This window comes from Oncorhynchus mykiss, chromosome 4 (genome assembly GCF_013265735.2).
Source record: "Oncorhynchus mykiss isolate Arlee chromosome 4, USDA_OmykA_1.1, whole genome shotgun sequence".
Classification (NCBI taxonomy): Eukaryota; Metazoa; Chordata; class Actinopteri; order Salmoniformes; family Salmonidae; genus Oncorhynchus; species Oncorhynchus mykiss.
The window spans coordinates 33,119,267-33,145,717 of record NC_048568.1 but is presented as its reverse complement, the minus strand read 5'-3'; the positions used below and the strand labels follow the sequence as shown (position 1 = coordinate 33,145,717).

The 26,451-nt window shown below is 42.5% G+C and overlaps 2 protein-coding genes across 11 annotated transcripts; both read right to left on the bottom strand.

The window, feature by feature from the left end:
- Positions 1 to 548: 548 nt before the first annotated feature.
- On the bottom strand, positions 549 to 4,834 carry LOC110522508 (C-C chemokine receptor type 6). Its single transcript, XM_021600950.2, has 2 exons — positions 4,273 to 4,834; positions 549 to 2,253 (listed from the first exon to the last, which is right to left on the bottom strand). Exon 2 carries the CDS (start codon positions 2,245 to 2,247, stop codon positions 1,063 to 1,065), a length of 1,185 nt encoding a protein of 394 aa, XP_021456625.2. The 5' UTR covers positions 2,248 to 2,253; positions 4,273 to 4,834; the 3' UTR covers positions 549 to 1,062.
- A 3,373-nt stretch (positions 4,835 to 8,207) lies between these two features.
- LOC110522507 (centrosomal protein 43) lies at positions 8,208 to 26,069 on the bottom strand. Of its 10 annotated transcripts, none has more exons than XM_036976138.1 (11): positions 25,507 to 25,802; positions 25,103 to 25,152; positions 24,864 to 24,918; positions 24,657 to 24,770; positions 24,415 to 24,552; positions 20,101 to 20,220; positions 16,740 to 16,911; positions 15,403 to 15,436; positions 15,167 to 15,254; positions 8,436 to 8,520; positions 8,264 to 8,312 (listed from the first exon to the last, which is right to left on the bottom strand). In XM_036976138.1, exons 5-10 carry the CDS (start codon positions 24,490 to 24,492, stop codon positions 8,437 to 8,439), a joined length of 576 nt encoding a protein of 191 aa, XP_036832033.1. In that variant the 5' UTR covers positions 24,493 to 24,552; positions 24,657 to 24,770; positions 24,864 to 24,918; positions 25,103 to 25,152; positions 25,507 to 25,802; the 3' UTR covers positions 8,264 to 8,312; position 8,436. The 10 variants fall into 10 exon arrangements, with proteins under 10 accessions (XP_021456619.1, XP_036832033.1, XP_036832034.1 ...); XM_036976139.1 differs by having other exon boundaries at positions 24,657 to 24,729; XM_036976137.1 differs by having other exon boundaries at positions 24,657 to 24,707.
- Between the last annotated feature and the right edge of the window lie 382 nt (positions 26,070 to 26,451).

The window sequence follows — 26,451 nt, the reverse complement described above, 5'->3', positions numbered from 1 at the left end:
ACCATTCCATTTACTCCATTCCAGTCATTATTATGAGCCGTCCTCCCCTCAGCAGCCTCCTGTGTTGAAAATAGGACGATTGTTTCGTTTTAAAAATTTAAAATTACATAATGGTTGGTTAATTACAAATTATGATTTTAATAATTGAATCAGGGGTGTCATATATGCTTAGTCATGATTAAAGATGAATTGTTGATAAAGATAGGTTGAGGGCAGAGTCATGAACACAACAGATCCCCGCAGAAGCTTCTCACAACTGTACACCAGGTATTACATAGAGACAGACAATTACATTAGGACCTTTAATTAGCAAGTGAGCACAAATGACAGCAATCAAGCCTCAAAGGTTGTAAACCGGCAACAATTGTAACATTACGTTGACAAGAGCATGCACTAACTAAATAGTGCATATGAGGCTGCCTGTCCTATGAACCAATTACCTAAGGCAATAACATAATTTCACTCAAATCAAATATGACCTAGTATTTGGCTTTCTTAAACAACAATACTGCCTTATCTTTGTAGAACTCACTTAATTCTAGGGAAGCTGTCTCCGCACTGATTTTACAACGCTTCATTCCAGACTGTGTAGAGGCATAGTGTAAAGAGTGTAAATGGCCCCATCTACTGGGTAACAATAACAACGCTGTTACTTCTACTAATTGTGAGCAGTTTGCCATGGCTGAAACCCAAATTACACAGTATTGTCCTTCCGTTAATAAATACATTAGGAAATTAATATAGGCCATAAAAAAGTATTTTTTATTTCGTCTTTCAAAATACATTCAAACACAGACATAAACCACAATTGTGCATTAACCAAAGACAGAACTGCATAAAAGCAACAACCGATATATCATATTCATAAACAATAAACAGCAAGTAGAAACAGTTGTCATTACAGTAGTTATCATTTAAATAAACACTTTTGTTATTTTACATTGATTATTTCATGTAAGGCTTATGGAAACATTCAATAAAGATGGCATAGGTACATTGATAAATGTATCAGACGGCGCTAGGGTTCACAGCAGTAGCAGTCTCCACCACAGGGTCTCGTCCTCACATGGTGAAAGAAGATGCGTTGTCTGTAGAGGATCCATCCATAGACCTGCGGACAGTGGAGACATACATCTCTGACGTGACCCTCGAGAAGCGTCGGGGATTCATGACCCTCTTCCCAATGCACCACACATCCTCCACAATCTTCCTGAAGTGGTTCCTGAACTTCACCCCGATGAAGGCGTATAGGACCGGGTTGAGGCAGCAGTGCAGGTAGGCCACCGTTTCTGTCACTGTCTTGGCCACTTCGGTGGTATCCACCTGACTGCAGGTCTGGATCTGGAACTTGTTGACCGTGTCGTAGAGCAGTGCGGCGTTGTAGGGCAGATGACAGATGATAAACACGACCACCACAGCCAGCACCACGCGCACCGCCTTGTGCCTCTGGAAGTTCTTGGCACGCAGCAGCGTGACAATGATGTTGGCGTAGCAGAAGCCCATGACCAACAGGGGCAGGAAGAAGCCCACCGCCATCTGGGTGCTCGGGACCAGGATCTTCATCTGACGGGCCGTGGCGTTGTCTGGGAACCTGAAGTTGCAGACTACATAGTCCTCCTCCTCCTCCTCTAAGAATATGGTGTTCTCCAGATCAAACAGTGTTGTAGCATTGTTGTTATCATAGTTGTCATAATAATTTCCAATGGTGCTGTGTGCAGGCACATAACGCTCGTAGTAGACAAAGGTGGGGACAGAGAGGAGCAGGGCCAGGCTCCAGACTGCAGCGCAGATGATGCGGCTGTAGATCAGGGAGCGGAGCCGGAAGGAGCGACGGGCCTGGACAATAGCAATGTAGCGGTCGGTGCTAATACAAGCTAACAACAGCATGCCACTGTACAGGTTGACGCTGTAGGCCCCACGGAGAACCTTACAGGCCACCATCCCCATGGCCCAGTCACTCTGCTCATTGTAGATGATCAGGGGTAGAGCCACCACAAACAGCATGTCTGCTATGGCCACGTTCAGAAGGTAAACGTCCGTCATGGACTTGGCCTTCTTGTAGAAGGCGTAGGTGACGATCACCAGGATGTTGCCCAGTAAACCCAGGATACAGATGACAGAGTGGATGTAGAGTCGCACCACTCTCTCCACACTGTTGTTTTCTTCCATATTACATGGCTCCACCCAATCATAGTCATACGCCGCTGAATTGTTAACTGTTTCCTCTGCATTATCCGTATAGTTCATTTTCTCCTATGGATAAATAGAGAGAGCACTCAGAGAAGAACAGGTCTTTAATTTAATAACACACTTGGAATTTATTTCAACATACAATGTGTACTCATGGCACCCCCCCAAAAAAAGCATTTATGTTTTATTGAAATGTATCCTATCACTATCAACTACTGTATACGTATATTATTTTAACTACAAAGCAAAATTCTGATTGTAGTTAATTAACATCCTTACAAAAGTGTGACTGAAGTAATCTGGAGTCAAATAGGGTTGGCAATGTGGTGCGATTCAGAGAAAGGAAATTTGCAGAGAACCAGGTCACATAACCCCAATCTTGCTTGAGTGACCCAAATTCTTCTTTAAATGCAAGAGTGTGGTTAAGTATCTAAAGTGCACAACTGGGGTTGGCTTTCAATGACACACAGTAATTCATGTCAGTATTGCAACTTTTAGGGGCAATGCTGGCATTATCAATTGGCAGTTCATTGTACATTTGTCATTTAAAAAAATCTGTGTTTTGAATCTAAAAATGTCTCAATGCTATTGACAAAGACATTAAATTGTTGTTCTGCTTCTGGTTGTTGTTCCTATTATTCACTTCTGCATGGTGGCTGTTCCCAAAGCATAAAGATGACAGCAAGGCAACAATGGTTGGATTTTCCATCTCGCCTGACTTCCCTAATCAAATGGCAACTGAAGCACATGATCATCTAAGTGGATATTGAAGAAATTAATGTATGTACAAGGAGCATTGTGAGTTCTTATGAAGCTAATTGGATATCTAGAAATTATATCAGATGTATGCATGGAAAATAATTTTATGTATACCTTCATCCATGTTAGTTTACTCAAACATACTGTATTACTGTATTTCCATTCTTATATAACATCCCCCACCACCTGCTAGAAGTGAAGACATACAGTACATCCACATACCTTACTATTTTCTACACATCCCTCTGAGGTCTTCTAAAGGTACATCCACTGGCTTTATTTTATTTTTCTCTTCTGACCTATTAGTGATGGTGGCTTAACTACAACCATGTAGGTTCTTTCATGTTGGCTGTGAAGGATCAATCTGGGCCAGACAGCCTAGTCAAAGGCTTTTGCATAGGATATGTTGTAGAATATGTTTTGTGGGACATTGCTTATTCTCTGCGGTGAGGTTCCCCTTTCCTAGCTGCAGAGTGTATGCATACATTTCAGCAAGACCCTGAGATTTCGGGGGATTTATTCCCAGAGTATCTGTACTTTACTTTACTATTTATTTTGACTACTTTTACTTCACTATATTCCTAAAGAAAATAATGTACTTTTTACTCAATATATTTTCCGACACCCAGAAGTACTCGTCACATTTTGAATGCTTAGCAGCACAGGGAAATGGTCCAATTCACACTTATCAAGAGAACATCCCTGGTCATCCCTACTTCCTCTGATCTGGTGGACTAAAGACAAATGCTTTATTTGTACATTGTCTGCTGTGTGTTGGTGTGCCCGTCTATCCATAAATAAAAATAAGAAACAAGAATATTGTGCCGTCTGGTTGGTTTAATATAAGGAATAAAAAATGATTCATACTTTTACTTTTGATACTTAAGTATATTTAAAACCAAATACTTTTACTCAAGAATGACAATTGAGTACTTTTTCCTAGGGTGACAGACTTATGATAGAAAAACATACTTTTGTGAAATGAATGGTAATTAAAATTGTATAATGTAGACAATTACATTTCAGACAATACAGTCAAAAAGTAGAACTGAAACGAGTTGCAATCAACTGTGTTAATTTCAGGTATGAAATTCAGGTATGTTTTGAAATGAACTGATTTTATTACAATACACACAATGTAATCTACAGTAAGATCTAGTTGAATGTCATGTTTACAAATAAAGATTAAAGTGCATGTTGAACATATTTAACCCAGCAGTTTTCCTTACATTAAGAACAGTAAATTAAATATTTTATTAAACAAACATGGTAAGATTGCTTAAGTCACATATTATCCCATGTATTGTGTAAGAGAGGACTTACCAGAATAACGGAGTAATCGTTTCAAAATACTCTTGGGACTATTCTAAGCCAAGTTTGAAAGGAAGCTGTGAACCTCAGAATCTCTCAATTAGAGAAAACAGGAAGAAGTCAAGTTGTTCTCCGTTTGATCAACCTAGACTGTCAGCTGTGGAACCAAGCAGTGTCGCAGCATGCACTTGACGTTCTCAAATAATAACCTGTTGGCTGACACCTGCAGATCACACGATCTGAGCAGAAGAACTCAAGAAACATGCTCATTACACCTTAACTCTTTATTGACCTTTGAAACATATTGACTGTTGATTGCTCACTTCTATTCATTCAACTATCTTGAACATTAGGTACACTGGAAACAGTGTGCATTATTTTGCAGACATGCATTACATGGGGGATAAAGTCTCAAAGATCAAAGTACTTGATATTCAGCAAAGCGGTGTCACTGATTAGTACTATCATGTGAATAAAGCATACATACATTTTACAGTGCCTTTGAAAAGTATTCATACCCCTTGACTTATTCCACATTTTGTTACAGTCCAAATTAAAAATGTATTGAAAGTATTTTTTTTCTCTCTCACCCATCTACACACAATACCCCATAATGACAAAGTGAAAACAGGTTTTTAGAAATGTTTATTTTATTTGAAATAAAATACAGAAATATCTCATTTACATAAGTATTCACACCCGAGTCAATACGTTGTACAAGCATCTTTGGCAGTGATTACAGCTGTGAGTCTTTCTAGAGAAGTCTAAGAGCTTTCCGCACCTGGATTGCACAACATTTGCCATTATTCTTTTCAAAATTCGGTCAAATTATACTGACAGTTCATATAATGAAATCAGTCGATTTAAATACATGCGTTAGGCTCTAATCTATGGACTTCACATGACTGGGTATACAAATACGCATCTTTTGGTCACAGGCGTGAATCAGAACACCAGTCAGTATCTTGTGTGACCACCATTTGCCCCATGCAGTGTGACACTTCTTCACATAGAGTTGATCAGGGTTTTGATTGTGGAATGCTTTCCCACTCCTCAATGGCTGTGAGAAGTTGCTGGATATTGGTGGGAACTGGAACACGCGGTCGTACGGGTCGATCCAGAGCATCCCAAACCTGCTCAGTGGGTGACGTGGTGAATATGCAGGCCATGGAAGAACTGGGATATTTTCAGCTTTCAGGAAGTGTGTACAGTTCCTTGCAACATGGGGCAGTGCATTATCATGCTGAAACATGAGGTGATGGCGGTGGATAAATGGCACGACAATGGGCCTCAGGATCTCATCACTGATCTCTGTGCATTCAAATTGCCATGTTTAAAATGCAATTGTGATTGTTGTCCGTAGCTTATGCCTGCCCATACCATAACCCCACTGTGGGGCACTTTGTTCACAATGTTGACATCAGCAAACCTGCTCGCCCACACGACGCCATACACGTGGTCTGCTGCTGTGAGGCCGGTTGGATGTACTGACAAATACTCTAAAATTACATTGGAGGCAGCTTATGGTAGAGAAGTAAACATTAAATTCTCTGGCAACAGCTCTGGTGGACATTCTTGCAGTCCAGCATGCCAATTGCAAGCTCCCTCAAAACTTGAGACATCTGCAGCATTGTGTTGTGACAAAACTGCACATTTTAAAGTGGCCTTTTGTCCCCAGCACAAGGTGCACATGTGTAATGTTCATTCTGTTGTATTAGCTCCTTGATATGCTAAACCAGTCCCGTGGAAGGATAATTTTGGCAAAGGAGAAATGCTCACTAACATGGATGTTAACAAATTTGTGCACAAAAGTTGAGAAATGTTCTATTATTTCAGCTCATAAAACACGGGACCAACACTTTACATGTTACCTAATAACAGTTTCAGACGATTCTTGGAGCTCCCGCATGCGTATTGTAATTTACAACCCTGTGGCACCAGGACAAAAAATAAATAAACACAATGCCACAGTTCTCAAGTTGAGGGAGCATGCAATTGGCATGCTGACTGTAGGAATGCCCACCAGAACTGTTGCCAGAGAATTTAATGTTTTAGAGAATTTGGCAGTATGTCCAACTGGCCTCACAACCACAGAACACATGTATGGGCGAGTGGTTTGCTGATGTCAACGTTGTGAACACAGCGCCTGATGGTGGAGGTGGGGTTATGGTATGGGAAGGCAGGCATAAGCTACGGACAACAAACACAATTGCATTTTATTGATGGCAATTTGAATGTACAGAAATACCGTGAGGTGATCCTGAGGCCCATTGTGAGGCCCATTTTCTTTTTTATAAGGTATCTGTGATATCTGTATTCCCATTCAGGTGAAATCCATAGGTTAGGACCTAATGATTATATTTCAATTGACCAATATCCTCATATGAACTGTAACTCAGTAAAATCTTTTAAATTGTTGATTGTTGTGTTTATATTGTTGTTCAGTATAGAAACAAGCCATGGCACCAGTGCAAACTATGAATGCACAGTGACCACTCCACAAATGTATTGTTAAACTATAGTTTTGGCAAGTCGGTTAGGACATCTACTTTGTGCATGACACAAGTAATTTTTCCAACAATTGTTTACAGATTATTTCACTTATAACTCACTGTATCACAATTCTACTGGGTCAGAAGTTTACATACACTAAGTTGACTGTGCCTTTAAACAGCTTGGAAAATTCCAGAAAATGATGTCATGGCTTTAGGAGCTTCTGATAGGCTAATTGACATAATTTAAGTCAATTGGAGATGTACCTATGGATGTATTTCAAGGCCTACCTTCAAACTCTGTGCCTCTTTGCTTGACATCATGGGAAAATCTAAAGAAATCAGCCAAGACCTCAGAAAAAAAATTGTAGACCTCCACAAGTCTGGTTCATCTTTGGGAGCAATTTCCAAACGTCTGAAGGTACCACGTTCATCTGTACAAACAATAGTACGAAAGTATAAACACCATGGGACCATGCAGCCGTCCTACCGCTCAGGAAGGAGATGCGTTCTGTCTTCTAGAGATTAACGTACTTTGGTGCGAAAAGGACCAAGGACCTTGTGAAGATGCTGGAGGAAACAGGTACAAAAGTATCTATATCCACAGTAAAACGAGTCCTATATCGACATAACCTGAAAGGCCGCTCAGCAAGGAAGAAACCACTGCTCCAAAACCGCCATAAAAAAAGCCAGAATACGGACTGCAACTGCACATGGGGACAAAGATGGTACTTTTTGGAGAAATGTCCTCCGGTCTGATGAAACAAAAATAGAACTGTTTGACCATAATGACCATTGTTATGTTTGGAGGAAAAAGGGGGATGCTTGCAAGCTGAAGAACACATCCCAACCGTGAAGCATGGGGGTGGCAGCATCATGTTGTGGGGGTGCTTTGCTGCAGGAGGGACTGGAGCGCTTCACAAAATAGATGACATCATGAGGATGGAAAATGATGTGGATATATTGAAGCAACATCAAAATGTCAGTCAGGAAGTTAAATCTTGGTCGGAAATGGGTCTTCCAAATGGACAAATACCCCAAGCATACTTCCTAAGTTGTGGCAAAATGGCTTAAGGACAACAAAGTCAAGGTATGGGAGTGGCCATCACATAGACCTGACCTCAATCCTATAGAAAATGTGTGGGCAGAACTGAAAAAGCGTGTGTGAGCAAGGAGGCCTACAAACCTGACTCAGTTACACCAGCTCTGTCAGGAGGAATGGGCCAAAATTCACCCAACTTATTGTGGGAAGCTTGTGTAAGGCTACCCAAAACTTTTACCCAAGTTAAACAATTTAAAGGCAATGCTACCAAATACTAATTGAGTGCATGTCAACTTCTGACCCACTGGGAATGTGATGAAAGAAATAAAAGCTGAAATAAATCACTCGCTACTATTAATCTGACATTTCACATTCTTAAAATAAAGTGGTGATTCTAACTGACCTAAGACAGGGAATTTTTACTAGGATTAAATGTCAGGAATTGTGAAAAGCTGAGTTTAAATGTATTTGGCTCTGGTGTATGTAAACGTCCGACTTCAACTGTAAATATGTCATATCTGAAATATACACAAACATTAGCTTCATGTTAAACAGTACAGTATGTGCAGTTAAAATGTAAGAAAGTAACAAGTCAGAATTGCTAACAGCATAAAACCCACAAGAGTAAACCCACAACTCACTTTATGGATGCACACACAATCTTCCTGGTAACTTGGTCAGCAGCCAAACTTGCGTCTTCATCTGCCGACAACAACAGCCACTGACCTGGGATGGGTCAGAGTCTAAATATGCATTCGGGCTTGGAATCAAGGAGACTGTTGATAGACAGCTGAGAAAGGGAGAAATCACCCTAATGGGACTGTGGGGTTAAGTCACGTGCTGCCATTACATTCTTAACTGTTTTAAAAAGTCACCATTGGCCTCATGGTGAAATCCCTGAGCATTTTCCTTTCTCTCTGGCAACCGAGTTAGGAAGGACGCCTGTATCTTTGTACTGACGACGTATTGATACACCATCCAAAATGTAATTATTAACCTCACCATGCACAAAGGGATATTCAATGTCTGCCTTCATTTTTTTTTTAAAAGGTTCCCTTCTTTGTAAGAAAAACCACCCTGGTCTTTGTGGTTGAAACCGTCTGCCAACGTATGTTAATGCCACAGCATAAATTACAGTAAACTCCCCCATTGTGGTTTCAGATTGACAGAAAACATGTCATTCATGTATCAACATGTCATCCCTGAGATCCTTGACATTCATCTGTATACATGTTATAAAGGAGCACAATAGAAACAGTCTTCAAGAACAATCTGGGGAAGTGGTAATTTTATTAGGTCTGTGTACACAAACTATGTACACACCACAGGAGGCTGGTGGGAGGAGCTATAGGAGGATGGGCTCATTGTAATGGCTGGGATGGAATTAATGGAACGGTATCAAATGATGAAACCACGTTTAACTCCTTTCCAAAGATACCATTGCAACCATTACAATGAACCTATCCTCACATAGCTCCTCCCACCAGCCTCCTCTGGTACAGACAACATAAATAATAGTTAACATAGTAGAAATGGCCTGTGTGGTGTAAGGCTGATGGACTGTCATGCCACCACCTCCATGTAGTCAGCTCCTTGAGTCTGGCTGAGCTGAGATACACTGAGGTCCTGAGTGATCTCATCAAACTGATGATACGCAAACATATCACTAGGGCATGATGATAGTGAACAGGCCATATTTAGCTAATCTAATGTAAACTATACACTACAAGTCAAAAGTTCACACCTACTCATTCAAGGGTTTTTCTTTATTTTTTTTTACTATTTTCTACATTGTAGAATAAGAGTGAAGACATCAAAACGAACAAATAATAACATATAGAATCATATAGTAACCAAAAACAGGTTAAACAAATGACCATATAGTAGTCACCCTTTGCCTTGACAGGTTTGCACACTCTTGGAATTCTCTCAACCAGCTTCATGAGGAATGCTTTTCCAACCATCTTGAAGGAGTTTCCACATATGCTGGGCACTTGTTGGCTGCTTTTCCTTCATTCTGCGGTCCAACTCATCCCAAATCATCTCAATTGGGTTGAGGTCAGATGATTGTGGAAGTCAGGTCATCTGATGCAGCACTCCATCACTCTCCTTGGTAAAATGGCCCTTACACAGCCTGGAGGTGTGTTGGGTCATTGTCCTGTTGAAAAACAAATGATAGTCCCACTAAGCCCAAACCCGATGGGATGGCGTATTGCTGCACAATGCTGTGGTAGCCATGCTGGTTAACTGTGCCTTGAATTCTAAATAAATCACAGACAGTGTCACCAGGAAAGTACCCACACACCATCACACCTTCTCCTCCATGCTTCAAGGTGGGAACCACACATGCAGAGATCATCCGTTCACCTACTCTGCATCTCACAAAGACACGGCGGTTGGAACCAAAAATCTCAAATTTGGACTCATCAGACCAAAAGGACAGATTTCCACCGGTCTAATGTCTATTGCTCGTGTTTCTTGGCCCAAGCAAGTCTCTTCTTATTGGTGTTCTTTAGTAGTCGTTTCTTTGCAACAATTTGACGATGAAGGCTTGATCCGCGCAGTCTCCTATGAAGAGTTGATGTTGAGATGAAGAATTTATTTGGGCTGCAATTTCTGAGGCTGGTAACTCCAACTTATCCTCTGCAGCAGAGGTAACTTCCTGTGGAGGTCCTCATGAGAGCCAGTTTCATCATAGCGCTTGATGGTTCTTGCGTCTGCACTTGAAAAAACTTTCTTGAAAGTTCTTGAAATTTTATCGATTGACTGACCTTCATGTCTTAAAGTAATGAACTGTCATTTCTGCTTGTTTATTTGAGCTGTTCTTGCCATAATATGGACTTGGTCTTTTACCAAATAGGGCTATCTTCTGTATACCATCCCTACCTCGTCACAACACATCAGATTAGCTCAAACGCATTAAGATGGAAAGAAATTCCACAAATTAACTTAACCTCTTAGAGCTCTAGGGGCGCTATTTCATTTTTGGATAAAAAACGTTCCCGTTTTAAGCGCGATATTTTGTCACGAAAAGATGCTCGACTATGCATATTCTTGACAGTTTTGGAAAGAAAACACTCTGAAGTTTCAGAATCTGCAAAGATTTTGTCTGTAAGTGCCCCAGAACTCATGCTACAGGCGAAACCAAGATGATGCATCACCCAGGAATTAGCAGAATTTCTGAAGCTCTGTTTTCCATTCTCTCCTTATATGGCTGTGATTGCGCAACGAATGAGCCTACACTTTCTGTCGTTCGCCCAAGGTCTTAGCAGCATTGTGACGTATTTGTAGGCATATCATTGGAAGATTGACCATAAGAGACTACATTTTCCAAGTGTCCGCCTGGTGTCCTGCGTCGAATTCGGTGCGCAATTGCCAGCTGCTTCCACTTTACCATTTGATTCAGGGGAGAAAGCATGTGTCCAAGAACGATGTATCAATGAAGAGATATGTGAAAAACACCTTGATGATTGATTCTAAACAACGTTTGCCATGTTTTCAGTCGATATTATGGAGTTAATTTGGAAAAAAGTTTGCGTTTTGAGGACTGAATTTATGGATTTTTTTTGGTAGCCAAATGTGATGTATAAAACGGAGCTATTTCTAATACACAAGGAATCTTTTTGGAAAAACTGAGCATCTGCTATCTAACTGAGAGTATCCTCATTGAAAACATCAGAAGTTCTTCAAAGGTAAATTATTTTATTTGAAGGCTTTTATGTTTTTGTTAATGTTGCGTGCTGGATGCTAACGCTAATGCTAACGCTAAATGCTAACGCGAAATGCTAACTCTAGCTAGCTACTTTTACACAAATTATTGTTTTCCTATGGTTGAGAAGCATATTTTGAAAATCTGAGATGACAGTGTTGTTTACAAAAGGCTAAGCTTGAGAGATGGCATATTTATTTCATTTCATTTGCGATTTTCATAAATAGTTAACGTTGTGTTATGCTAATGAGCTTGCTGATAGATTTACACAATCCTGGATACAGGGGTTTTTTCATAGCTAAACGTGACGCAGAAAACAGAGCGATTTGTCCTAAACAAATAATCTTTCAGGAAAAACTGAACATTTGCTATCTGAGAGTCTCCTCATTGAAAACATCTGAAGTTCTTCAAAGGTAAATTATTTTTTTGAATGCTTTTCTGTTTTTTTGTGTAAATGTTGCCAGCTGAATGCTAATGCTAAATGCTACGTTAGCCATCAATACTGTTACACAAATGCTTGTTTTGCAATGGTTGAGAAGCATATTTTGAAAATCTGAGATGACAGTGTTGTTAACAAAAGGCTAAGCTTGAGAGCTAGCATATTTATTTCATTTCATTTGCGATTTTCATGAATAGTTAACGTTGCGTTATGGTAATGAGCTTGAGTCTGTATTCACGAACCCGGATCCGGGATGGGGAGATCAGAAAGGTTAACAAGTTACATCTGTTAATTCAAATGCATTCAACCTCATGAAGCTGGTTGAGAGAATGTGAAGAGTGTGCAAAACTGTCATCAAGGCAAAGGGTGGCTACTTTGAGTAATCTCAAATATAAAATATATTTTGATTTGTTTAACAATTTTTTGGTTACTACATGATTCCATGTGAGTTATTTCATTGTTTTGATGTCTTCGCTATTAATCTACAATTTAGAAAATAGTCAAAATAAAGAAAAACCCTTGAATGAGTAATGTCCGAACTTTTGACTGATACTTTGCAATGAGACTCGAAATTGAGCTCAGGTTTATCCTGTTTCCATTGATCATCCTTGAGAAGTTTCTACAACTTGAGAGTCCACCTGTGGTAAATTCAATTGATTGGACATGATTTGGAAAGAACCACACCCGTGTCTATATAAGGTCCCACTGTTGACAGTGATGTCTGAGCAAAAGCCAAGCCATGAGGTTGAAGGAATTGTCCATAGAGGGCCGAGACAGGATTGTGTCGAGGCACAGATCTGGGGAAGGGAACCAAAACATTTCTGCATCCTAGAAGGTCCAACAACACAGTGGCCTCCATCATTCTTAAATGGAAGAAGTTTGGAACCACTAGGACTCTTCCTAGAGCTGGCCGCCTGGCCAAAACAGAGCAATCGGGGGAGAAGGGCCTTGGACAGGGACGTGACCAAGAACTCGATGTTCACTCTGACAAAGTTTCAGAGTTTCTCTGTGGAGATGGGAGAACCATCCAGAAGGACAACCATCTCTCTACCTTTATGGTAGAGTGGTAGACGGAAGCCACTCCTTAGTAAAAAGCACATGACAGGCAAATTCCAAGCGGGCTAACGGCACCTAAAGGACTCAGACCATGAGAAACAAGATTCTGTGGTCTGATGAAACTAAGGTTGAACTCTTCGGCCTTCATGCCAAGCGTCACATCTAGATGAAACCTGGCACCATCCTTATGGTGAAGCATGGTGGTGGCGACATCATGCTGTAGAGATTGTTTTCAGGGACTGGGAGGGAAAGATGAACGGAGAAAAGTACAGAGAGATCCTTGATGAAAACCTGCTTCAGAGTGCTCAGGACCTCAGACCCTAAGCACACAGCCAAGACAACGCAACAATGGCTTCGGGACAAGTCACTGAATGTCCTTGAGTGGCCCAGCCAGAGCCCAGAGTTTAACCTGATCGTACATCTCTGGAGAGACCTAAAAATAGCTCCCCATCCAACCTGACAGAGCTTGAGAGGATATGCAGAGAAGAATGGGAGAAACTCCCCAAATACTGGTGCCAAGCTTGTAGCAGCATACCCAAGAAGACTCAAGGCTGTAATCACTGCCAAGGGTGCTTCAACAAAGTACTGAGTATAGGGTCTGAATACTTATGTAAATGTGATTTCAGTTTACAATTTAATACATGTTTTTGCTTTGTCATTATGGGGAAAAAAATATTTAATCATTTTTAGAATAAGGCTATAATGTAACAAAATATGGAAAGTGAAGGGGTCTGAAAACATTCAGAGTGCACTGTATGTGGACACCCATTCAAATGAGAGGATTCTGCTATTTCAGGCACACCTGTTGCTGACAGGTATGAAATTGAGCACACAGCCATGCCATCTCCATAGACAAACATTGGCAGTAGAATGGCTTTACTGAAGCTCAGTGACTTTCAACGTGGCACCATTATAGGATGCCACCTTTCCAACAAGTCAATTTGTCAAATTAATTTGTGCCCTGCTAGAGCTTCCCCGGTCAACTGTTAGTGCTGTTATTGTGAAGGGGTAGGCCACACAAGCTCAAGAAACAGGACCGGCGAGTGCTGAAGCGAGTAAAAATGGTCTGTCCTCGTTGCAACACTCAATACAGAGTTCAAAACGGCCTGGAAGCAACATCAGCACAATAACTGTTCATCAGGAGCTTAATGAAATGGGTTTCCATGGCCAAGCAGCCGCACACAAGCCGAAGATCCCCATGTGCAATGCCAAGCGTCAGCTGGAGTGGTGTAAAGCTCATCGCCATTGGACTCTGGAGCTGTGGAAACGCGTTCTCTGGAGTGATGAATCCCGTTTCACCATCTGGCAGTCCGACGGACTAATCTAGGTTTGACAGATGCCAGGAGAACGCTACCTGCCCGAATGCATAGTGCCAACTGTAAAGTTTGATGGAGGAGTAATAATGGTCTGGGGCTGTTTTTCATGGTTCAGGTTAGGGCCCGTGGTTCCAGTGAAGGGAAATCTTAATGCTACAGCATACAATGACATTCTAGACGATTCTGTGCTTCCAACTTTGGGGAAGATCCTTTCCTGCCCCTGTACACAAAGCGAGGTCCACACAGAAATAGTTTGTCGAGATCAGTGTCAAAGAACTTGACTGGCCTGCACAGAGCCCTGACCTCAACCCCATCAAACACCTTTGGGATGAATTGGAATACCGACTGCGAGCCAGGCCTATTTGCCCAACATCAGTGCCCAACCTCACTAACGCTCGTGACTGAATGGAAGCAAGTCCCCGCAGCAATGTTCCAACATCTAGTGGGAAACCTCCCCAGAAGAGGAGGCTGCTATAGCAGCAAAGGGGGAACCAACTCCGTATTAATGCCCATGATTTTGGAATGAGGTATTGGACGAGCAGGTGTCCACATACTTTTGGTCATGTAGTGTACTCAAAGAGAATAAACTGTTGATTCCATTTAGATTCATATACCCACACTATACCGGGTTTTTAATTCACCGATTGCTTACTCTTTGACATTTGCAAGTGAATGTCTTCAAGCAGCTTTCCTTTTCTCTACATAGAACTAAACCTGAACAAAACAGCAGTAAATCACTTCCTGTTTCTGAGTCTAGACTACCAGAGGAACCCACGAGGAACCCACTGCTGCTCACTATCTGAACACAGATACGTAGGGCTGAATGCCTGTTATCCTTACTATCATACATACCTTATTGCTGTTGTCAGGTCCCTCGACGGAAACCTCCTCAATCTCTCCTCCAATGCTCACCTCACTCTTAGAGATATCTGATGGATGGCTGGTGGAGGTGAACCAGACACACAGGAAACCCTTTAGATTGATCTCTCTCATTGTACAGATAAGGCATACGAGTGAATGAGCACTGAATACCATCTAAAAATAGCTAGTAAGATCTAGTGAAGATACAGGACAATGCCCTACATTACCTGTTAAAGTCATCATCATAGTCCACGTCATCATCTGTTAAAACAGAGGTATTTTTTAAGTATAAAAACAATACCAAGACAATATGAAGGGCCGCTCGCATCAGTGGGTGCTCTGGTCAGTGGGTGTGCTTGCCCCCAGATGCCGGCAGGGCAAAGCCCCCACCCTCACTCCTGATTGGAGGACCTCAAACATTTATACTGTGCATGCGTATGTATTTATTCCAACACTCATTAATTCATACAGCCACAGTTCAACCCATTTTTCCCAGTAAATCATAATTCCTCCATTTTCACCTGCAATACATCCCTCCATTCTACCGTGGTGTCTCACTAGGGTCTTGAACCTTCCCATCTACAACATTTCTGACCAAAATGCCCTAAAATTAAAAAAAATCCCAACAGTAGAATGATATTTCCCCCAGCAATCCAGTTTGCAGGTCCAATCACGCCCTGATATCATGGCATAACAACCATTCCTGGACCAAAGCTGTGGATTAGTGAGGAATGGGGGCAGAGGTCAGGTACATTAAGGAAGAAAGAACAGTTTATTACCCACAATCTAACTTCCTGCCTAGCAATAAAGATGTGACGTTCAGAGAAAAGGAGATGACTCTGCCTGAAGTGGGGTAGAAATACTTGTGCTGGGAAGGAACATGTATTTGTCTGTTCAGCTGTCTGACCCATTGGGTGAATAAACTTGGTTTGAGCTTTTTCTAATTGTCCGCTAGTTTTTAAACTCTGTTTATTTAGAACCCTGCACGGAAGATCCAGTTTTATCGTCCATCATTTTAAAGTCTTTCAATCCTTTGTCTTTGGAGTGTGAAGTACCTGAAAGAATTCAAGCATTACTTCACAACAAAAAACCATAACAAACCTAGTCACATCAATCAAGTGTAATAGTGCTTGACAGAAAAAAATGGCAGAAATAAAAGCATTTACCATTCACATAGTGATGTTGAAGATGCATCCTATATTCCAGTATTCACCGAGTGTATAAAACATAATGAACACCTGCTCTTTCCATGACAGACTGACCAGGTGAATCCAGGTGAAAGCTGTGATCCCTTATTGATGTCACTGGGTTTTTCACGCTCTACAGTTTCCTGTGTGTATCAAGAATGGTCCTCTACCCAAAGGACATCCAGCCAATTTGACAACTGTGGGAAGCATTGGAGTCAACATGGGCCAGCATCCCTGTGAAACACTTTCGACAACTTGTAGAGTCCATGCCTCGAAGAATTAAGGCTGTTCTGAGGGCAAAAGGGGGTGCAACTCAATATTAGGAAGGTGTTCTTAATGCTTTGTATATCTTCCTTACACACACATGCTTCTCTCACCGTTCCTGCTGCCTGAGAGGTCTTTGTGGTGGGATTCTCCTGCGTGGGACCCCCCCACCTGCAGCACTCCGTTGGCTGGCCAGGTCCAAAAGGGAGACCAGGGTGCTGCTGCCCACTCCCCTCCCCAAACCTGCTGCTCTCCTGGGGGATGAACTGAAGAGGCAAGGCCTGTCTGGAGGACACACACAGTCAACAATAACACACATTAACTAAGGTCGAGGAGACATTCACTGAAGTAGACATGTAGTTGATATAAAGGTGTGCGCACGCACACACCGAGAGAGAGAGGATGCCTTGAGCATGCAGCTCATCTGTTCTCCGAACAGCTCAGTTTATTATCAGTCAGAAAAGAGCTGGTCCCCATCACCCTCTGTGTCACTGCCCAGAGCATACAGGCTGAGTGAGTGAGTGAGTGAGTGAGTGAGTGAGTGAGACCACAGACAGGAGTGCAGTGAAGGAAGGACACTCGCACAAACACAGAAATACACACACACACACACACACACACAGAAATACATACAAAAAACAAGAACAAACAGAAAAGTACAAGTCCATAATCTCCATATTGAATGTTAAAGTACAGACTTTTGATTCCAAGGCTGACAGCAAACGTTACAAAACAACATTCATTACAGTTGAGGCAGGAGGCAAATTATGTGATTTCACACCTCATCACTCGGAGGTGCACAACTAACTTAGCTAATGATACACATACCATGCACACATGCACACACACATTGAGGCCAGTGCCGCTCCTCATTGGAGTAAAGGAGCGCCCTGAGAGGCTCTCCTCCCTCAGGGAGTGGACGAAGCTGCTTGGGGACAGAGGGAAGGGACACACAGATAAACAGAAAGAAAGACGAGAGGAGACAGAGGAAGCTACAGTGGAAGAACAAGGACATGGTGCAACAGAGCAGATCCAGACAGCACAGTGCTCCTGTGTATTAAAGCAAAGCATCTGCCACACAACTTAGGCCAAGGTCACACAGGTTCATGTTTCTAAGGGTCTTTAGTCATCTTAACAAACACCTCCTTTGTACTTTCAACAAGAGTACAGAACACTAACCTAACATAGATTTACAGTTGAAGTCGGAAGTTTACATATACTTAGGTTGGAGTCATTAAAACTTGTTTTTCAACCACTCCACAAATGTATTGTTAACAAACTATAGTTTTCGCAAGTCGGTTAGGACATCTACTTTGTGCATGAAACAAGTAATTTTTCCAACAATTGTTTACAGACAGATTATTTCACTTATAATTCACTGTATCACAATTCCACTGGGTCAGAAGTTTACATACACTAAGTTGACTGTGCCTTTAAACAGCGTGGAAAATTCCAGAAAATTATGTCTTGGCTTTAGAAGCTTCTGATAGGCTAATTGACATCATCTGAGTCAATTGGAGGTGTACCTGTGGATGTATTTCAAGGCCTACATTCAAACTCTGTGCTTCTTTGCTTGACATCATGGGAAAATCAAAAGAAATCAGTTTAGACCTCAGAAGAAAATTGTAGACCTCCACAAGTCTGGTTCATGCTTGAGAGCAATTTCCAAACGTCTGAAGGTACCACGTACCATCATCTGTACAAACAATAGCACGCAAGTACAAACACCATGGGACCACTCAGCCATCATACCTCTCAGGAAGGAGACGAGTTCTGTCTCCTAGAGATGAACGTACTTTGGTGTGAAAAGTGCAAATCAATCCCAGAACAGCAGCAAAGGAACCTGTGAAGATGCTGGAGGAATCAGGTAGAAAAGTATCTATATCCACAGTAAAACGAGGCCTATATCGACATAACCTGAAAGGCCGCTCAGCAAGGAAAAAGCCACTGCTCTAAAACCGCCATAAAAAAAGACAGATTACGGTTTGCAACTGCACATAGGGACAAAGATCGTACTTTTTGGAGAAATGTCCTCTGGTCTGATTAAACAAAAATAGAACTGTTTGGCCATAATGACCATTGTTATATTTGGAGGAAAAAGGGGGATGCTTGCACGCCGAAGAACACCATCCCAACCGTGAAGCACGGGGGTGGCAGCATCATGTTGTGGGGGTGCTTTGCTGCAGGAGGGACTGGTGCGCTTCACAAAATAGATGGCATCATGAGGGAGGGAAATTGTGTGGATATATTGAAGCAACTTCTCAAGACATCAGTTAAAGCTTGGTTGCAAATGGGTCTTCCAAATGGACAATGACCCCAAGCATACTTCCAAAGTTGTGGCAAAATGGCTTAAGGACAACAAAGTCAAGGTATTGGAGTGGCAATCACAAAGCCCTGACCTCAATCCTATAGAAAATGTGTGGGCAGAACTGAAAAAGTGTGTGCGAGCAAGGAGGCCTACAAACCTGACTCAGTTACACCAGCTCTGACAGAAGGAATGGGCCATAATTCACCCAACTTCTTGTTGGAAGCTTGTGGAAGGCTACACGAAACGTTTGACCCAAGTTAAACAATTTAAAGGCAACGCTACCAAATACTAATAAAGTGTATGTAAGCTTCTGACCCACTGGGAATGTGATGAAAGAAATAAAAGCTGAAATAAATCACTCTACTATCATTCTGACATTTCACATTCTTAAAATAAAGTGGTGATCCTAACTGACCTAAGACAGGGAATTTTTACTAGGATTACAATGTCAGGAATTGTGAAAATGGAGTTTAAATGTATTTGGCTAAGGTGTACGTACATTTCCAACTTCAACTGTATATTTCAGATGACCTACTATAGATAGAACAGAGTTGTGTTCATCAGGCACCAAAACGGAAGAAAACTGACTGAAAGTTGCAAAATTCTTTGTTACGGTGCTACCTAATGATCACAGCCCTGCATTTCCAACTACGAGTCAATGTAATGAGCCCACCTCATTGAGTTTACAGTGAAGACATACTTACTCTTTCTGACTGTTTTTCTTGTTACAGACTGGCCCCTGAATTACTCTTAGTCAGGGGGACACTACTACTTCCATACGCAGCATGACAGAAGAGAGAACATTCAGTGGGCAGAGCCGCACTGCTCTACACAAATTACGGCAGGATGGCTACAATGTCACAAACATATCCCGCAGCACCACTTTTTCCAAACAGACCTAACCCCTCAGAGTTGATTAACAACTCTGCATTTTAAGATTCTTAGATATACGGTTCCAAGATTTGTCATGATACATTTTTACGCTAATATTAATGACATGCATGTTTTACATTTATCACTAACGCATTACTTATGTGATTGATCATGGAGCAGCACACCTGTTCAATAGAGTATCACATGGGTCTACATGTTCCATCTCTTTAATGTAAGGGGCCTAGAAACAGAGCCTGTGGTCGTCAACTTCCCAGTGGTCAAAGCATCCTCACCAGCCGTAGGTTCTGTGGTTTAGGCAGAGGGTCGCTGTGCCTCGACACCACGTGACCCTGACCTTTACCCTTTAGAGAGACGAAGTTCAGACTGGTGTCACTGTGGCTGCCCTCCTCGCCCTGTGTGGTACCATAAGGAACAAGACAACAAAAATAACATAAAAACAGACGTTTAAAGTTGCTTCTGTTTATTTGAGTGGGTTAGCTCGCATTTATTTGCAAATGGTAAGAAGACTTGAAGCGACAGGAAGAGTTAGTTGTGGCACGGAAATATTTGCGAGGAAATGTTGACAACTAACCCATTAGCTATGTAAGTCTTACCTACTATGTCAACCATTAGGACAGTTAGGAACTAACCCAGTAGCTATGTTAGTCTTACCTACTAAATCAACCATTAGGACAGTTAGGAACTAACCCAGTAGCTATGTTAGTCTTACCTACTATATCAACCATTAGGACAGTTGAGAACTAACCCAGTAGCTATGTTAGTCTTACCTACTACACTGCTCAAACAAATAAAGGGAATGACAATGACAATAAATTTCACATGCTGTTGTGCAAATGGAATAGACAACAGGTGGAAATTATAGGCAAGTAGCAAGACACCCCCAATAAAGGAGTGGTTCTGCAGGTGGTGACCACAGACCACTTCTCAGTTCCTATGCTTCCTGGCTGATGTTTTGATCACTTTTGAATGCTGGCGGTGCTTTCACTCTAGTGGTAGCATGAGACGGAGTCTACAATCCACACAAGTGGCTCAGGTAGTGCAGCTCATCCAGGATGGCACATCAATGCGAGCTGTGGCAAGAAGGTTTGCTGTGTCTGTCAGCGTAGTGTCCAGAGCATGGAGGCGCTACCAGGAGACAGGCCAGTACATCAGGAGATGTGGAGGAGGCTGTAGGAGGGCAACAACCCAGCAGCAGGACCGCTACCTCCGCCTTTGTGCAAGGAGGAGCAGGTGGAGCACTGCCAGAGCCCTGCAAAATGACCTCCAGCAGGCCACAAATGTGCATGTGTCTGCTCAAACGGTCAGAAACAGACTCCATGAGGGTGGTATGAGGACCCGACGTCCACAGGTGGGGGTTGTGCTTACAGCCCAACACCGTGCAGGACGTTTAGCATTTGCCAGACAACACCAAGATTGGCAAATTCACCACCGGCGCCCTGTGCTCTTCACAGATGAAAGCAGGTTCACACTGAGCACATGTAACAGACGTGACAGAGTCTGGAGACGCCGTGGAGAACGTTCTGCTGCCTGCAACATCCTCCAGCATGACCGGTTTGGAGGTGGGTCAGTCATGGTGTGGGGTGGCATTTCTTTGGGGGGCCGCACAGCCCTCCATAGGTAGCCTGACTGCCATTAGGTACCGAGATGAGATCCTCAGACCCCTTGTGAGACCATATGCTGGTGCGGTTGGCCCTGGGTTCCTCCTAATGCAAGACAATGCTAGACCTCATGTGGCTGGAGTGTGTCAGCAGTTCCTGCAAGAGGAAGGCATTGGTGCTATGGAATGGCCCGCCCGTTCCCCAGACCTGAATCCAATTGAGCACATCTGGGACATCATGTCTCGCTCCGTTGCACCACAGACTGTCCAGGAATTGGCGGATGCTTTAGTCCAGGTCTGGGAGGAGATCCCTCAGGAGACCATCCGCCACCTCATCAGGAGCATGCCCAGGCATTGTAGGGAGGTCATACAGACACGTGGAGGCCACACACATACCTAATTTTGACTTGTTTTAAGGACATTACATCAAAGTTGGATCAGCCTGTAGTGTGGTTTTCCACTTTAATTTAGAGTGTGACTCCAAATCCAGACCTCCATGGGTTGATAAATTTAATTTCCATTGATAATTTGTGTGATTTTGTTGTCAGCACATTCAACTATGTAAAGAAAAAGGTATTTCATACGAATATTTCATTCATTCAGATCTAGGATGCGTTATTTTAGTGTTCCCTTTATTTTTTTGAGCAGTGTATATCAACCATTAGGACAGTTGAGAATTAACCTATTAGCTACAGTGGGGAGAACAAGTATTTGATACACTGCCGATTTTGCAGGTTTTCCTACTTACAAAGCATGTGTACCTTTTATCATAGGTACACTTCAACTGTGAGACGGAATCTAAAACAAAAATCCAGAAAATCACATTGTATGATTTTTAAGTAATTCATTTGCATTTTATGATGTTCTGTCCCTCATGACACTGTAGCCTATTTCACTTCCTCAATATCCAAAGAATAATTAAGATAACTCAAGAAATCTGTAATACATTTGTACATTTTTGCCAAGAATGTTTTAGTTGCACATTTAACTAAGGTGTTTATCAATTTAAAAAAATGTGTGACTTGTCTTGTGCAAATAAAGTCTGACTGATGGGCAGGTCTGTCTCACTGTCTATGCTATTGGATAGAGAGCAATCACCACAACTGTTCAACACCATGTTAGTGGGCATCGTCAAATCAAAACCCAACCTTCATTTACCCGTTGTGACTCACGTATGCCCAATGTCCATTTTAGATGAGACTGACTTTATGACCAAAATGATCCTATTTCCACTTTGCAGTCAAATTTGACACTAATACATTTGACTCATATCGATGCCACATAGGTTGTTTTCAAAGGAATTTGCTGCTTTTTAAAGGCAGCCTCCTGGGGAAAACAAACCAACTTGTGAGCATGAGATTCATATCTACATAACCTGATTCAAACTGTCCTTTGTGGTGTTACATGCTAGTTATTCATGTGCACCTTTGTGGCCCACAGAGTTCTCAGTAAGCATTAGCATGCTAGATTAGCCACGTGAGCTCATTCTGCTGTTTTGAGCAGAGTATGAAACATGACTGGAAGAAAGTAGGACAAACTTGTTATGTCAGAAACTCACTGATCAACAGGAAAACCATTTTCACTCAATCATCTCAACCTTTCAAGCACGATTCATTCTTATGACCCAGATAATATTAGCATTTGTTAGTTATATCTGCATTTGGTAGTCAATGACAACCATGAGATATACTAAGTTTCTTTTCTTTCCGGGCAGCTCAGGTCTATTGACAAACAGCCTAAATGTTGTTGTATAAATGATAACATCTGTGTGTTCATGTTGTAGGCCAGTGCCGGGCAACTGGTGGCCCGTGGATCAAATAAGAACCCAGTCTGGGTCTCAACTTACTGTTTAAAGTTAGAATAGTAAAATACAATTTCTACATTTGGTTGTGCATCAGCAGTTTCTCTTGTTATGTCAGTCACTCAATTACCTAGGCTAGTTAACATTTTTTAGATTGGTAAATGAGTCTAGCCAGCTATCTAGTAATCATGGTCGAATTACTGACCGGGGTCCCCCATTGATTTTGAGCAGCGAAAGCAGAGGGAGAACAGGGTTAAGTAGGGTTAAGCAGAGGGAGAACAGAGCAGGAAAGCAGAGGGAGAACAGAGCAGGAAAGCAGAGGGAGAACAGAGCAGGAAAGCAGAGGAGGAACAGAGCAGGAAAGCAGAGGGGGAACAGAGCAGGAAAGCAGAGGAGGAACAGAGCAGGAAAGCAGAGGGAGAACAGAGCAGGAAAGCAGAGGGAGAACAGAGCAGGAAAGCAGAGGGAGAACAGAGCAGGAAAGCAGAGGGAGAACAGAGCAGGAAAGCAGAGGGAGAACAGAGCAGGAAAGCAGAGGGAGAACAGAGCAGGAAAGCAGAGGGAGAACAGAGCAGGAAAGCAGAGGGAGAACAGAGCAGGAAAGCAGAGGGAGAACAGAGCAGGAAAGCAGAGGGAGAACAGAGCAGGAAAGCAGAGGGAGAACAGAGCAGGAAAGCAGAGGGGGAACAGAGCAGGAAAGCAGAGGGGGAACAGAGCAGGAAAGCAGAGGAGGAACAGAGCAGGAAAGCAGAGGGGGAACAGAGCAGGAAAGCAGAGGGGGAACAGAGCAGGAAAGCAGAGGGGGAACAGATCAGGAAAGCAGAGGGGGAACAGAGCAGGAAAGCAGAGGGGGAACAGAGCAGGAAAGCAGAGGAGGAACAGAGCAGGAAAGCAGAGGGGGAACAGAGCAGGAAAGCAGAGGGGGAACAGAGCAGGAAAGCAGAGGGGGAACAGAGCAGGAAAGCGGTCCATTATATCCACAAGCTGGACACTCCATTTGGATGGGGGGGGAAAAACACAACAGGAGGTGAAGGATAGCCATTTAAGAGCACAATCAAATCAGCAAGGCTTCGGGTTTGGACAACTGCTAATGTCAGAGTCTCTTTGGAGAGCAAAAGAATACGCTAATGTATGTAAATGAATAAATGTAAGTAAAATGTTAAGCCCTGTGTACTGGTGTGTCTTTACCGCTGAGAAGATGGAGGCCTTCTCCCTGTGTCTGCCTCTCTTGACAAGCTCAAGCAGCAGAGGAGTGGTCCTATTCATATCGGTCTCAGTGATACCCAGATCATGAGACACCTGCTCACAGCTGTCCAGGCCATTTAGCTGAAAATAAAACACACACACAGTGAATGCAGCACTGACATTTGCAAGTATTTTATTTGACCAAATATCAGGCCAGCCCCATCCACTGGGAGTAACACACTCACTGAGTTGATCTCTGGCTGGAAGACAGCAAGCGTGAAGTCTATGTGGAACACCTGCAGGAAGTCTATGATAAGGCTGGCCACCAGGCATCATACAAATGGAAGGATATGATCAACCTCATCATGAAAAAAATGAGTAATTGTAAAGTACGTTGATTATGGGATGAGCAGATTATGACAATCATGGTGGATAATAAAACCCTGGTTTACCATCCTCTGTGTTAAGACATGTCTTCAAGTTTTCATTGACAAGTGGAGTTTTATTCTGTGTGGGGGGGGGGGGGGGGGGGGGGGTGAATGAGAGTCAAAGGTTATGCAGATGTGGATAGATCATTTGCTTTAGACACATCCATACAATTAAGTCATTATTAAAGAGAAGCAATAAGTAGCCCTAAACTTTCAGGATTTTTTGGAATACCCTCCCAAAGTCAGCTAGTTATCTATCTTACCTCCACTCAAGCTTGTTCATCCATGGCCAGGAAGACCGCAGCGCGCATTTCTGCCATGCAAAATACCAGAACACCAAAAAGAGGGTGTTGACCAAAGCAAGTGGGCCGCATAAACGAGTTAGCTATACACTAGATAGGTAACTAAGTATCTAAATATGTATACTTATAAATGAGTTAGCTAGTTGACTCGCAGTTGGTTATCCAGTTAGAAGCTAGCTAGCTCACTAGATCTCATGACAGTAAACCGGGGACTTCACCGCGGGCCAGATAGCCAGCTAACGTTACCACTGTGCTATCTATGTAGCTATTGCGAAATGTTAACGTTAGCTGTGTTACAGCAACATTCTCAGTCTTTAAACTGTCCTTTCAACATAGCTTCACAAGTTATATAGCTACGTACGTACCTTTAGTTTATTCAACACCCCATTGTTTTCTAGGGTTTGGATCAAAAGATCCCGCAACTCAGTGTCGTTCTCCGTTGCAGACATGTTTCTTTCAGCTGACAACCAAAACAAACAGAGGACAGGGCAGCCCTCTGATAATTCAGCAACACCGATTCCAGGAAAAAGTCACCTGCAAATCCAGCGCCTGCTCCTTGCACGAGCGAAACTGTGGATACATGCATGTCTTTAGTGCCACAATGACTGAGTCACAGAGAGATACGACTGAATTGAAAATGTCTATCAGATATTTTGATTGAAGTTGCTGTTGATTTGCTGACCTGTCTCATGTGTCAAGGTGCAATACCTACTAGGCTACACTGTCCTAAGGTTTGGGAATGGTTGGTCGTGACATTTGTTCCGTAGTGTTCTCTCTCACAGTTGTGTGCCTTTACAATAACATTGTTTTATTAAAATGTAACCTTTATTTAACTAACCAAGTCATTAAGAACAAACTCTAATTTACAATGACTGCCTACCCCGGCTAAACGCTGTGTGCACACCCGCGCAAACGACGCTGGGCCAATTGTGCGCCACCCTATGGGACTCCCAATCACGGCCGGATGTGATACAGCTTCGAATCGAACCAGGGACTGTAGTGACGCCTCTTGCACTGAGATGCAGTGTCTATTTCGACCACTGCGCCACCCGGGAGCTCACACCGTTTAGATTTTTGCGGCGAATCAAAAAAAGATGCACGTCAAATAACCCTCCCTATTCGACGCTCAAATAAGCTTTTAATTTGACACGTCAAATAACACATTTATATTATGGAATGTTGTGTGTGCTGAATTTGCACGTGCAAGCTGAGCGCCCGCATTACGATCACTGTCAAAGCTGGACAATCCTGCGTTGGTAATAAGGCATCATTAGTTCGACCGAATGGGAAAACATCTGTTTGAGCGTTTG